The sequence below is a fragment of the Myotis myotis genome, unplaced genomic scaffold (assembly GCF_014108235.1).
Source record: "Myotis myotis isolate mMyoMyo1 unplaced genomic scaffold, mMyoMyo1.p scaffold_m19_p_11, whole genome shotgun sequence".
NCBI lineage: Eukaryota > Metazoa > Chordata > Mammalia > Chiroptera > Vespertilionidae > Myotis > Myotis myotis.
In genome coordinates this window covers 12,273,821-12,287,979 of record NW_023416315.1, presented here as the reverse complement: position 1 = coordinate 12,287,979, position 14,159 = coordinate 12,273,821, and the positions used below count along the sequence as shown (strand labels likewise).

Below are 14,159 nucleotides of genomic sequence, written 5' to 3'. Positions count from 1 at the left end.
GAAAACTACTAATCAAATTCCTGGACTATGTACAACTTGGTTTTATTATAAAGAAATATGGGATGCATCAACTCATTACTCTCAAAATAAATACCAGCAGAAATACAAGATGATACTATTTTCTGCTCATATTTACTTTGGAGAAACAGATACAGAAAAACAAGATCACAGTCACAGGCCTGATTACTTTTGGAGACTTTATTTTTCTTACTTATAATAACTTCGTACCTAAAGATTTTTATTCTCATAAACTAAATACTTCTCGTTGAAGATATAAATATGATAGAAATAATCAATGAACATAGACAGCCATGTAAAAGAAGAAAGAATAAATAGACCAAAACAGAAGTCATTATTAGTTAGCTTGGGGGGACTCATGAAACAAAATAAATAATGTCATAAACTAAGTTTTATTAAAGTGGTAGGAGAAACTGAGAATTTCTCAAAGAAACAACACGTAAGAGTAATTTCCAGTTATAGTGGAATAAAATCATTTTCCTACTCTCATCCCTTGAAAGAAAACGAAAATAAGAACACAAAGTATAGCAAAACGTCAACTTAAAAAACAAAACAAAAAACCAACAACAAATTAAAACTTCAACAGTGAGATTATGAAGCATGTATCCCAAATGCTGTAGGTAAATCACAATGAGCAAGGGACCAGATGGCTGACATCTGAGGCCATTAACAAAGAACAAATTGTTCTCAAAATCAACTGTAAGAATTTTGAATCCAATGATTCTTTGCTTAGAGTTGAGATGGATAGACATGGATGGTCTAGGGAAGAAGTTAGTAATGTGTTCATGCAGAGTGGCAAAGAAGGAAAAGCTGAAAGAGAAATTAGTATAATAAAATGAAAATGACATTGTATAAGAATTAGCTCTCTAGCTTGGGGAGACTATTAGAGGTAAAATGAGGCGAAAAAAGAAAGAAGCCCTAGCCAGTTTGGCTCAGTGGATAGAGCATCGGCCGGCAGACTGAAGGGACCTGGGTTCAATTCCTATCAAGGGCACCTACCTCAGTTGTAGGCTTGATCCCTGGCTTGATGTGGGGGGAGGCAACCAACCGATATGTTTCTCTCACATTGATGTTTCTCTCTCACTGTCTCTACCCCTTCCTTCCACTCTCTCTAAAAATTAAGGGAAAAATATCCTTGAGTGAGAATTAAAAAATAAAAAATAAAAAAGGAAAGAAAAGCAGAGAATATGAGATTTCCATACAAAAATTGCTTAAAGGCTTTTCCTGGGATTCATACTAAGTTCCAGAATAGACAAAAATTTGAGAAAAGAAGTATTACCAAGGTAGAAATAAATAAAAATTGATGTATTATTGCTAAGAGAGTAATTTTAAAAATAGAGTCAGGAGAATGGCTGGCATGGTTCAGTGGTTGAGTGTCAACCTATGAACCAGGAGGTCACAGTTTGATTCCTGGTCAGGGCATATGCCTGGGTTGAGGGCTAGATCCCCATTGTAAGATGTGCAGGAAACAGTCGATCAGTGATTCTCATCATTGATATTTCTATCTCTCCCTCTCCCTTCCTCTCTGAAATCAATAAAAATATATTTTAAAAAATAGTCAGGAGGCTATTAAGGAAGTGGGGCCTATGCACATCTTGTGCTTCAGTACTTAAAAAGTACTAGTACTTGTGCTGGTAAGTTGCTAAACATTTTGCTAAACTCAGCTCAAGATGGAGTCATAAACATCCTGAAATAACTGCCCTAGGACCTTATATCAGGGATTCTCAACTGTGTGCAGCAAGAGGCATGCTGGTGTGCCGAGAGACTTTTTAAGATGTGCAATGACCACACTATTTAGTCAGGGCCATGGACCTCATTTCCCTTAGACTGTCCAATAAAAATATGACGACAGCCAACACAAAAGCCATCTGGTGTGAACGAATCAAAATTATACCGTTTTTTGTGAGAACAGCAAAAAATATAATTTGTGTGTGCCACAGAATTTTTGGTAACTAGTTTATGTGTGTTATGAGATGAAAAAGTTGAAAATCACTGCTGTATATGAATTTTACTTCCTTCCTTGCAGTTTTTGCCTCCCTTTTTGCATATTGAAACTAACCAATTCCCTTTAACCTAGCCATCAACCCTTCATCTGCATGAATTATGTTTTGTGGCGGTTGTCTTTATAAGAGGGATAAACGCCTTTCTTTGTTCTCTCCAGAGCACAGTTTGGATTGCCACCTAAGCCTGCATCTCTGGGGTTCAAATCCTTTACCACCCCAAATACACTTTTCATTTGTTTTACAGCCTCAAATTTTTACTGGTTAATACTGGACAACAAACCTAATTCAAAGTTATGAACTGTCCCAGGTCTCTTCCTACAACCATTCCCATACTATTCTTCAAGGAACAAGCAGTGCCTTCCAAGGATGAACAGTAATTAGAAACAAAGTGAAATGAAACCTAACACATATATTGGGGTGGAAAAGGGTAGAGGAAATAAATAAAGGAAAAAGTGATGATAAACATAGGTTACAAAAAAAACCCACCAAAACAAACCTCCAAAGGAAACAACAGGAAGGGTTACTTAATTTTCCACTGTCTCAAAGTAATTAGAGAAAACATTCTCAGTATGACTATAGAACAAAGGTTAAGACCACATTAGAAAAAAAATTAATAAAGATCAAGGGTGAAAACACAATCAGACATGGGAAATAGGCAGGAGGAAACCATATAAAATTAAATAAAATACAAAGATATAAAATATAATTAAGAAAATACTAAAAATGGAAAATAAGATATGCTATGTACATAAAGTTCCTAAAAAGAAAAACAATATGAAATGTACAACTGAGGTAGGCTTTTCTATAAGAGAAAATATTCAAACTCAGAAAAAATAGATATAACATTCAATCTCAAAATATATCCTAAAAAAATGACTGAACATTAAAGGTAAAGAAAGAACCGTTCAGACATCAAAGAAAAAATAAGTGAGCTATGTGAGCCGTAAAAATCTGATTGGCAATTCCATTTCTGGTTCCACATGTAAGGAGCCTGGAAGTACCACTCTGTCCTAACAACAAAGAAAAAGCTGAACTCACTGAAAAAGCAACAACTCTCCTTGGACCCATAAGAGAGGGGAAGACATATGGCAAACCACTGTCCCCCAAATTAGGAAGGCCTATAAGCAAATGCAGGGAGTTGCTGCTTACCAAAGCTGAGCCTCCCTAGCAGAAACTGCTGAGGGAACCAGGACCATGGCAGGAAAACCAGAATGGTAGTTGGTGAATTGCTAGAGGCTCAGTGTGGACAATTCTGAGTTATAAACTCCAGAGGGACCCTACAGTATTGAGGTTTACCTTCAGGAGCCTGAGTAGGTTACCACAGTAAATAGTGGAGAAAAATCCCCTTATGCTTCCAGAGGAGGAAAGGAAAAAGAATCATTTTGAAATGTGCCAGAGCACTCTGTCCTTAACAAGGCCTGCTCTCAAGAGAAACGAATTAACCAAAGCCTTATCTGCCGGAATATTACCAGAGACTAACTGACCTGGGGAACCGTAATACCCACCGTAATACCCAACTCCAGCCCACCCAAAGGAGAAAATAATGTATGTAAGCTCTTGTGAAGTTCGCAGAAGAAAGGGATAGGCTCACTAAAAGAATGGGGCCTAATAATAGCTCTATAGAATGCTTTCCCTCCCCACATATCTTACCACCACGTTAAAGGCCTATTTACAGCAATTCCTTTTAGCAAGAAAAAATTACAAGGCATTTTAAAAGGCAAAAAACACAATCTGAAGAAACAGAGCAAGCATCAGAACCAGTCATGGCAGGGATGCTGGAATTATCAGACCAAGCATGAATAAGCTAAGGGCTCTAACGGGCAAAGTAGACAGCATGCAAGAACAGATGAGCAATTTAAGCAAGCAGATGAAAATGCTAAGAAATGCTAGAGATAAAATACATTGTAACAGAAATGAAGCATGTCTTTGATGGGCTTATTGGTAGAATAGAGACAGCTGAGGAAAGAATCTTTGAGGTGAGGATATAGCAATAAAATCCTCAAAAACTAAAGGAAAGAGAATAAACACTGAAAAAAACACACAGACCAAAACAACCAAGGACAGTGGGACAACTACAAATGGTGTAAAATACCAGAAGAAAGAAAGAAAAGAAGAAATATTTGATATAACAATGACTAAGCATTTCCCTGCTCAGCCCACATGGCTCAATGGTTGAGCAGTAAGCAATGAACCAAGAAGTCGCATTTCGATTCCAGGTCAGGGCACATGACCAAGTTGCTGGCTCCATGCCCAGTAGGGGGCGTGCAGGAGGCAGCCAAAACTTGGAAGCAAACAAGATGTCCTTCAGTAGGTGGATGGACATGTTGGTACCTTCTTACAATGAAATATTCATCAGCACTAAAAACAAACAAACCAAAAAAAGAGCTATCAAGCCATGACTAGACATGAAAGAATCTTAAATGTATATTACTAAGTGGAAGAAGCCAATCTGAAATGGCTGTATACTATATATTATATAATTCCAACTATATGACATTCTGGGAAAGGCAAAACTATGGAAACAATAAAAAGATCAGTGGTTACCAGGGATGAGAGTGGTTGAGATGAACAAAGGGTTTCTTAGGGCAGTGAAATATTCTATGACATTACCAGTATAATGGAGATATGACATTATACATTTGTCCAAACTCATAGAATGTACACTATCATGAGTATACCCTAATGTAAACTATAAAGTTTGGGTAATTTTGATGTGTCAATATTATTTCATCCTTGGTAACAAATGGACCATCCTAGTGAGGGATGTTGATAACAGGGAAGGCTATGCATGTACTAGTATAAAGACAGTGGTATATGGGAAATCTCTGCTACCTTCTTCTTAATTTTGCTCTGACTTAAAACTACTCTAAAAAAATTAAGTCTTAAAAAATAAAATGTTAAAGATTAAAAAGGAATGAATAAAGTTCCCTGTATACCCCTCCCTTGCTGATCCCATTTTCCCTGCTCTCTCCCCAGAGCTAATGCTATTTTGAATTTGAATTTGAATTATTACAAAGCATATATTTATACTTTTACTACATACTAGAGGCCCGGTGCATGATATTCAGGGGTGTCCAACTGCCAGCTTAGCGCTGCCACAGAGGTGGGAGAGGCTCCCGCCGCCACTGCTGTGCGAGCCATGAGCCTAGCTCAGGGCTTCTGGCTAAGCAGCACTCCCCCTGTGGGAGTGCACTGACCACCAGGAGGCAGCTCCTGCATTGAGCATCTGCCCCCTGGTGGTCAGTGCGCATCATAACGACCGGTGGTTTCACCATTTGATCGATTTGCATATTAGCCTTTTATTATATAAGATTTACATATATAAAACAATGTATAGATAGCATAGTCTATTATGTTCTTAAGCTTGAAATATCTTCATACTATATATCTCTTCCTGTAACTTGCTCTTTACGTAATGGTTTTGAGTATTATCTATATTTGGAAATTTATTGGCTTACATATCACATAGTAGTCTACTTAATAAATAAACCAGTTTATTCATTTTTCTATTGAAGGAAAGTTGTTTTCACTGTTTCACTATTGTTATTCACAATAGCGTAATAAAAATTCTTGGCCCAGACTGGGTGGCTCAGTTGGTTAGAGCATGATCCTGATATACCAAGGTTGCAGGTTCAATCCCCAGTCAGGGCACATACAAGAATCAACCAATGAATGCATAAACAAGTGGAACAACAAATCAATATTTTTCTCTCTCACTCTCTCTCCCTCCCACCTTCCTCTCTCTCTAAAATCAATAAATAAAAATAAAAAATAAAAATAAATCCTTAAACATATATACCCTAGTTTCTCTAGGGTATGATCTTTAAGAGAAACAATAAAATCATATGGTATAGAAATTTTAAACCTTACAGATCAATTTGATACAACTGAGTAAAGTGGTTGAACCATTTCATTCTCCTACAATTAGAGTACAAGAGTTTGTGATCTCATCCAACAGTTAGTTCTTAGATTTCGCCAATCTCACGACTGAGAAATAGTATCTTATTTAATTTGCATTTCCCCAATAATTATTTCATCCTCCAGAAAGAGACTGAACATTTTTTACATCTATCACATCTATTAGATATGTTCTTCTTTAAATTGCCTATTCATAATCTTTATCTGTTTTTCCATTTGAGTTGTTTATCTTACTCGTATTAAATTATAAACTTCTCAATATCTCACAGGTAACATTTTCCCCTTAAGTTGTATTAATGTTATATTTAATTTTGAAAACCATCTTAAAACATACAGAAAATTTAGAAAACATAGTAAAAAGAAAGTTGTTTTCCCTGAATCATTTGTGAATAACATATTGACATGATGCCCAACACCTTTGAATGCAATGCTTTAATGCAATGCATTTCCAAAGCCCAAGAACATTCTACTACATAATATTAATATCAGAAACAAGATCAGGGAATTAACATTAATATTGCCAATGTAACATTTTTAAAAATAAAAGTGATTATTCTTTTTAAAAATATAAAGAATTGATGCTTAAGGTTTCTACATTAAATCACAGTATTCACTCTTTAACAGAAGATAATAAGGGTTTAAAACTCTTTATTCTTTTAACAAAAGGGTGTACATTAGGATTGACAGCATGTGAATAACTGCTTTTATTTTTCCCCCTTATTTTTTTATAACACAAAAGGACTGAGATTAAACTGCTCCTGAAAATTTAAACATTAGATCAACCTTTCTGAGAATAATTGCTGGGAAAAACTGAGTGAAATCTCCTTTGGCAATTTCTGTTCAAAGCACTCCTAAAATAGTCTTAATACAGGTCTATTCAGAGGCTAGTGCTAACCTTCAAAAACCCATTTAAGATATAAAATTTTTTTTAGCTCTTTGTATCTAGTGTAATTATTTATGAGGTTATGTTTATAGCAAATATAATAATGGCTGCCAATAACAATTTTTTACTGTTAGCCATGTATCAAGAACTCTGTTATTAATTTTACATGTTATTCTTTAGGACAACTCTAAGTAGCTTCTTCAATAGAAAAAGAAAAACTGGAGAGAGTACATATAGACACCACTTTGGGGAACTTTTCTGTAGTCTGAGGAAATAAAATGGAGTAGTAAAGCTGAAGAAACAGAATCAAGATAGATTTGTTTGATGGTCATTAAGCTGAAGATACACTAGCATGATTATTTATGATGGAAAAGACATGTACATAAGGGAAAACTGATGAAGTGGCAGAGAGAAGAAATCTAAAGCAATGCCCTTGAATGATGGGATCTAACACAAAGTGGAGTACTTGGTCTTTGCTAGGAGCAGACAGTTCATCCATATTAATAGGAGAGAAGAAGGAACAGAAGGAGAAAAATGCAGAGCTGGGGTTACTTAGATCAGTGAGAGGTACACGTAACATGTAGTCTTTCCTATCTATGAAGTGTGTTATATAGATGAATGTCATTATCAGGGGCAATGTAGTGCTACTACTCTCTACCTTGAGTCTCCCTATCTCTAGTTTTCTTTAGATTTTGTTCTAGTTGTAATGTTCCCAAAAGTTGTGTTTTTTTTTTTCAGTTTCTATCTTCACCATTATTGCTCCTGAATACCAGAATTATCATAAGGAAAGCCCAAAAAGCAAAGGTAGAGATGGCATTTCCTTAAAAAACTATTTTCTGTCTCAATAAGAAGTACATGTGAGAATAGGGATTTTAGAGAAAAAAATATGTTCCTTTTTTGTTCTTGCATCTGCTTCCTCTGAACTAAATGAAGTCACAGTTTATAGATTTTTATCTAGAAGTTCTGAATATACCAATTGGCCAGTTTAACTCAAAACTGATTACACAAAAATGTTATAAATAAATTCTAAAACATAATTTCTCTCATTTTCTGTCTACTAAAAAATGAGTCACTAAATTACTTTGAAACTTGAGTATTTCATATACTATTCAAAGGACTTCTTGGTTATAAATAAATAAAGAAGTTAAATATAAATCAAATCCTTACCTCTCACTGCTGACTGGGAAGGCTGAGTCAAAACTTTGATGTCTAACGCAGTATTGATACTTTCTTCTATAGAGGCACAATATCCATCCACGACACTGGTAATGGTATTCTTCAAAGTTCCAAGATTATGGAAAACCTGAAGAGCTGTTCCGACTTGGGTTGGATTCTTTTAAAAGGTGGGGGGTGGGTAGAGTGGAAATGGATATATAAATAGAAAAAAATATATATATAAATATACCACTTTTAGAGGTACTTGAGCAGTTACCACAATATTTTCCAATTATCAAAGACAAGCACAAAGACAATGCATTTGGAACAAATATTATGTTTAGTTATTATTTATTTCATAAATGACGAAGTTAAATATTCTTTATATTAGGTCAACACTTTCGCTTTTCCTCCTCCTTTAAAGGATAAGATCAGAAGTTTGTTATACTGGTTAGATTGTATTTAAAATTTACCATCAATCCCTATGCAGAGAGCCGTCTGGAAGTAACAACAATTCATCAGGATACACCTGACATTAAAACATCTCCAGATACACCAAGTTTTGTACATGGGAAATATTCTCTGACAATTGTAATAGATCTCAAAGCAGACAGACTAAACACATTTGAAAAATACCATGCTAGAAAGAGATCTACTTCTACTGCAAAGGCAGCAATGTTTCCAGACAATGTCTTCTCTTTAAGTGAGGCAGTCAATATTCTAAGAATAATTTTTCTACAAAGTGTCACTGTGACCTTCAACAAATCATTTAACCTTACAGGAAATTATCCAGCTTCATAAATTGTAATATAAAATGCAATGAAGACCATGTAATAAGAGTAGAAAGGATAATTTCATCAGTAGATCAAGATAGACTTCTGCTTCAAAAGCATTTCAGAAGATGGCACAACCACTTAATTTATTAAACTAAAATTATTTCACCTGGTTTGGAAATAAATATGATGTAATTTTTCTTTCTTTTTCAAGGTCTTAGTAACATTACAGAGAGGAAAATAAAATCCCACAAGAACATACTCAGAAAAGAATCATAGTTGTTTAAGATCCCTAAAAAAGCTTGCCAAAACAGGAACACTGTAACCAAAGCAACAGCTGGCACTGAGCTAATGGAACAGATATATCTGTAGACTACTGTAAAGATTGATCCAAGAAACAGCAAGCAATATTCTAGCATTTACTAGGCTATAGGCTAAAATGAAATTAGCTTTATGAGCATAAATACAGCATTAAGTCAAAAGTTTGACAGGATTTTAAAGAGCTTAACATCACTGAAATTAGAAATGCAGAGGTAGAATTTGACTTAACTGGAAATAAAATGCAAAAATTACATAAATGTACAAGACCAGGATTCCACTGTAGATGATATATTAAAAGTCTGAGACCTGGCTGGGACGGCTCAGTTGGTTGGAGCATCGTCCGTGCTCTGAAGGATCACGGGTTGATTCCCGGTCAGGGCACATTCCTGGGTTGTGGGTTCAGTCCCAGGTCAGGTGTGTGCAGGAGGCAATCGATAGATGTTTCTCTTTCACATTGATGTTGCTCTCTCTCTCTCCCTCTCCTTTCCTCTCTCTCTAAAATCAATTAAAAAGAAAACAAAAATATATCCTTGGGTGAGGATTAAAAAAGAATTCTGAAAGGATTGTATAATCCTTGTATCACAAACGCTAACAATCACATTTTACTTTTTCTCCTAACAAAATATTTCTTTAGCAGTTAAATTATTTTTCTTTAGGTTTCATATATAAGAAAAGAAATACATGCTGAAGAAAGGAAAATGACAAATATATAAATTTTGCTGATGCTATTCTGTTGTTATAGTCCATGCAACATTCCACAAAAATGACTTGGTTTACAAAGCTTTATGCACTAATATAAAGTCTGAGTTGATTTCAACTGATTTTAACTGGAAAGACAAGCAAAGATTAAGAAATTTTACTTCCAAAATAATGTACTTATTACTTCTAAAACAAAATAGTACAATATTTTCTGAAAGTTTGCTGCCACTTCATATTCAATTAAAACAAACAACAAGGAACTCTAGAGTCAAATAAAGAAGATGGGGGACGTGGGGAAGGAGAGGCAGAAATTATCAACAGTCCCCCACTTGGCTTCCCCCAAGACAGAGGTGTTATAGTGACAAAGATGCAAAGTCACTGAACAAAAATTCAAAGAACAGTTATCTCTCACAGTTTAGATAATCCTTACTGCTAAAAAAAAAAGAAAGAAAAAAAAAGAAAAGAAAAAGAAAGCATAAGAAGGATACAGATTTTTAACAAAAAGCAGGTTAATTCTTTAAACCACTCTCAGTAGAATATATATTAAATAAAATTAGGCTGACTTTCAGGTGAATTTTAAGATTAAAAAGCACAGCCCCTAATGATGCACAATAATTGAGGGAGTTTAAAATCCAAATATTTTGTTTATCAAGAGTGGTATTAATAAACTCACAACACCTTATACATAACGGGCAAATTTCAGGACAAAATATTTAAGACTATAATATCTGTGTGCATACATCACAATATGATACATGCATGGCAGGCCTAAAACACTGAAAACTTAATGAAGCTGCATGGGAGATTACATGTAGTAAAAGAAGAAAGAATCACATTAAATAATGTAATTTAAAAGCAAGAATTATATTAGCTACCTTGGTTTCGATTCAGAGCTCACCAGTGGCTTTTCTGATTCAGGAACATGAAGCTATTAATGCTTGATATGTACTTCTCAGCTAACCTAATGTGATTATTTCAGAACCTGTTAACAATCAGCAGTCAACAGTACATAACCCAAATGAAATTAAGAGACTAAGCAGGATATTTAATAGCATAATATGATCTTATCAACCAAAAATCAGCTTTACTCTAGTTCATTTTAAAGAGAAGCAGAAAAAAATGAAGAGCTGTAGTAAGGCTAGGAGAAAAGGAGAGAGAAAAAAGGAAGAGGAGGATAATTAAGAAAGTGAACATGGTTTGGAAGAAGAAGGGTCTATAGAAAAGAAGTGATAACACAGAGAGACCCTAAGAAAACGGAGAAGACAGCAAAGGAAAAATCAATATGGAGGGGGAAAAGGATTATATTAACTTCCAAATTTCTTTTTTTTTAAATCCTCACCTAAGGATATGGTGGGGGTCTTTTTTTCTCAATTGATTTTTAGAGAGAGGAAGGGTGTGGGGATGGTGAGAGAGAAAGAAAAAGAGAGAGAGGAAGAGAGAGAGAAACATCGATGTGAGAGAGAAACATCAATTGGTTGCCTCCCATACTCGTCCAAAGCGGGGATTGAACTTGAAACCTAGGTATGTGCCCTTACCTGAAATCGAACCCTCAACCTTTTGTTGTATGGGATCTCATCATATTGGGTAATATTAGGTAATATTTCAAGGACACCAAAATCTGTTCAATAATAAAATGAATTTTATAGGACAATGAAACTAATCATGAAACATTAAGTCAAGCCCCAAATCTTAATCTTTTAATATAAAATTTTGAGTTAAATACATACACATGGCTTATTTTTAAAATTCGAGTCATTCCATGCTTTACCAAAAATATTACAGCAAGAATAACTAGTTAATCCCCTATTGTTTCTTATTAGTAAAAACCTAATTTTCTTCAGGGGTGAAAATGTGCACTGCCCCAGGCAATGGCTCATGAATAGCCTAAGCCAGTGGTCGGCAAACTGCAGCTGGCGAGCCACATGCGGCTCTTTGAGTGTGGCTCTTCCACAAAATACCACGTGCGGGCGCAAACGTACAGTGCGATTGAAACTTTGTGGCCCATGCGCAGAAGTCGATATTTTGTGGAAGAGCCAGACTCAAGGGGCCAAAGAGCCGCATGTGGCTCGCGAGCCGCAGTTTGCCGACCACTGGCCTAAGCCAATGTTGACAATTCTGCTCATTTTTGCTACATACTTGCTTTCACAGTCCTCCTGACAACTGGGGTGACACTATGACCCACATGTGGCCCATGAGACATAAGGACAGCTCTGTTGACAATTTTAGAAAAGGTTTTTGTAACACTGCCTTCTGGCTGTCCCCTGGCACAGCCCCATCTCCACACCTTGAATATGAACATAATATCTAGGGGTGCGACAGTTATCTTGTGACTATGACATGACAAGTTAAGAGGACACTAAAGATGACAGAGTGGAAAGAAAGACTGAATCCTTGTTGAATAGCTGGAACAATGTTGCCGCCACCCACATCTAAATATCTACTTGGATAAGCCACTGTTAGTCTAGCTTCTTGCTACAACTCTAGCAGTCTCATCCAGCACCAAACTGATTGAAATACAATATGTAAAAATTCATGAGTCCATAATAATACTTTTAAAAAATGAAAGAAAAACAAAAGAGAAAAAATAATGCCTCATTTGCTACTACTGGATGTGACTATTATATCAACTCATTACTCTGTAAATTGGTAATGAAAGTGCGAAATTCATTCATTCATTCATTCATTCATTTATTCATTTATATTTATCATATTTTTTTCCATCACCATTTATCCTCTCTATGCTCTCTTCTACCTCCACCCATCCCTCTCCCGACTCAATCACCACATTGTTGTCCATGTCCATAAGTTCTTCTTTCTCTCTCAATCCCTCCACCATCACCCCAACACCCACCCACCCCCCCCCACACACACAACCGGAACTGTCTGCCTGTTCTCTAACTATGGGTCTCTCTCTATTTTGCTTGGTAGTTCAGTTTGTTCATTAAATTCCACATATGAGTGAAATCATATGGTACTTGTCTTTCTCTGACTGGCTTATTTCACTTAGCATATGTTCTCCAAGTGCATGCATGCCATCACAAAGGGTAAAAATTTCCTCCTTTTCATGGCAGTGTAGTATTTCATTGTATAAATGTACCACAGCTTTTTTATCCATTCATCTATGATGGATACTTGGGCTGCTTTCAAATCTTGACTGTCGGAAGCGGGTCCATCCTTGCTGCTTGACACAGTCGCTGCAGGAAAGAAACATCTGCACAGCATATGTTTCAAGGGACCTGGCGTATATGGCATACTGTTCTTAATATGTTTGCTCCCCTTAGTGCTGTGTGTTTTAACCAAGGTCACCTCTCCGAGAAAGGTTGTTTCCCCAGGTAGGGATTTTTCCCTGAAGTTAGGGAGGGGATGAAACTCCTTAACTAAGTGCCAGGCGGGTAGTTAATCACTTTAACTACAAACAATCATGCTTAAGCTACATAATCTTTACTCCCTGGAATGGAGATAAGAAACGCCCTAACCTTTGGAATAGAAATTGACAGGATTAAAATCAACTGGTATAAATACGGATGTAACAAGACAATAAAAAGCAGAACCTCTCTGGAGATCCAGACCAGAACTTGGCTGGAGATCCTGGCTGGAGATCCTGGCTAGGCTGCTGATCAACTGAACACTGTCTCCGTGTCCTTCCTTCTTCGCCGACTCCGTCTACGCCTTTGGGAACCCCTGGACCTGCTGGGGTTGGACCCCGGCACTTGACTATTATAAATTATTTAAACTCTCAGCATCCTCATTTTTTTTTTTTTTTAAATTTTATTGATTTTTTACAGAGAGGAAGGGAGAGAGATAGAGAGTCAGAAACATCGATGAGAGAGAAACATCGACCAGCCGCCTCCTGCACATCCCCCACTGGGGATGTGCCCGCAACCCAGGTACATGCCCTTGACCGGAATCGAACCTGGGACCTTTCAGTCCGCAGGCCGACGCTCTATCCACTGAGCCAAACCGGTTTTGGCAGCATCCTCATTTTTGATATAGAAATAATAATACCTGCAATGAACACAGAGGTACATATATTCTTCTGAATTAGTGTTTACTAGGGTTTATTTCTGGGCTCTCTATTCTATTCCATTGATCTATATGTCTGTTTTTATGCCAGTACCATGCTGTTTTGATTACTGTGGCCTTGTAGTATAGTTTGATATGATTCCTCCAATTTTGTTCTTCTTTCTCAAGATCCCTGTTGCTATTCGGGGTCTTTTGTGGTCCCAAAATTTTGAAATAATTGTTCTAGTTCTGTGTAATACAACACTGGTATCTTGATAGGAATTGCATTTAATCTGTAGATTGCTTTGGGTAGTATAAACATTTTAATGAAAGTGCAAATTTTAATATTTATCCATAATTTTTTTAAAACTGCATTCAGGGTAACCA

General features: G+C 36.2%; 1 protein-coding gene across 4 annotated transcripts in view; it reads right to left on the bottom strand.

Annotated features, from left to right (window-relative positions):
• The window catches only part of COG5 (component of oligomeric golgi complex 5), a 193,512-nt gene that overhangs the window by 83,260 nt on the left and 96,093 nt on the right, over window positions 1-14,159 (bottom strand). For all 4 annotated transcript variants that reach the window (XM_036327523.1, XM_036327526.1, XM_036327525.1 and 1 more), the window contains one exon: window positions 7,990-8,155. In XM_036327523.1, coding sequence (XP_036183416.1) covers window positions 7,990-8,155 — 166 coding nt within the window. The remainder of the gene's footprint in view (window positions 1-7,989; window positions 8,156-14,159) is intronic.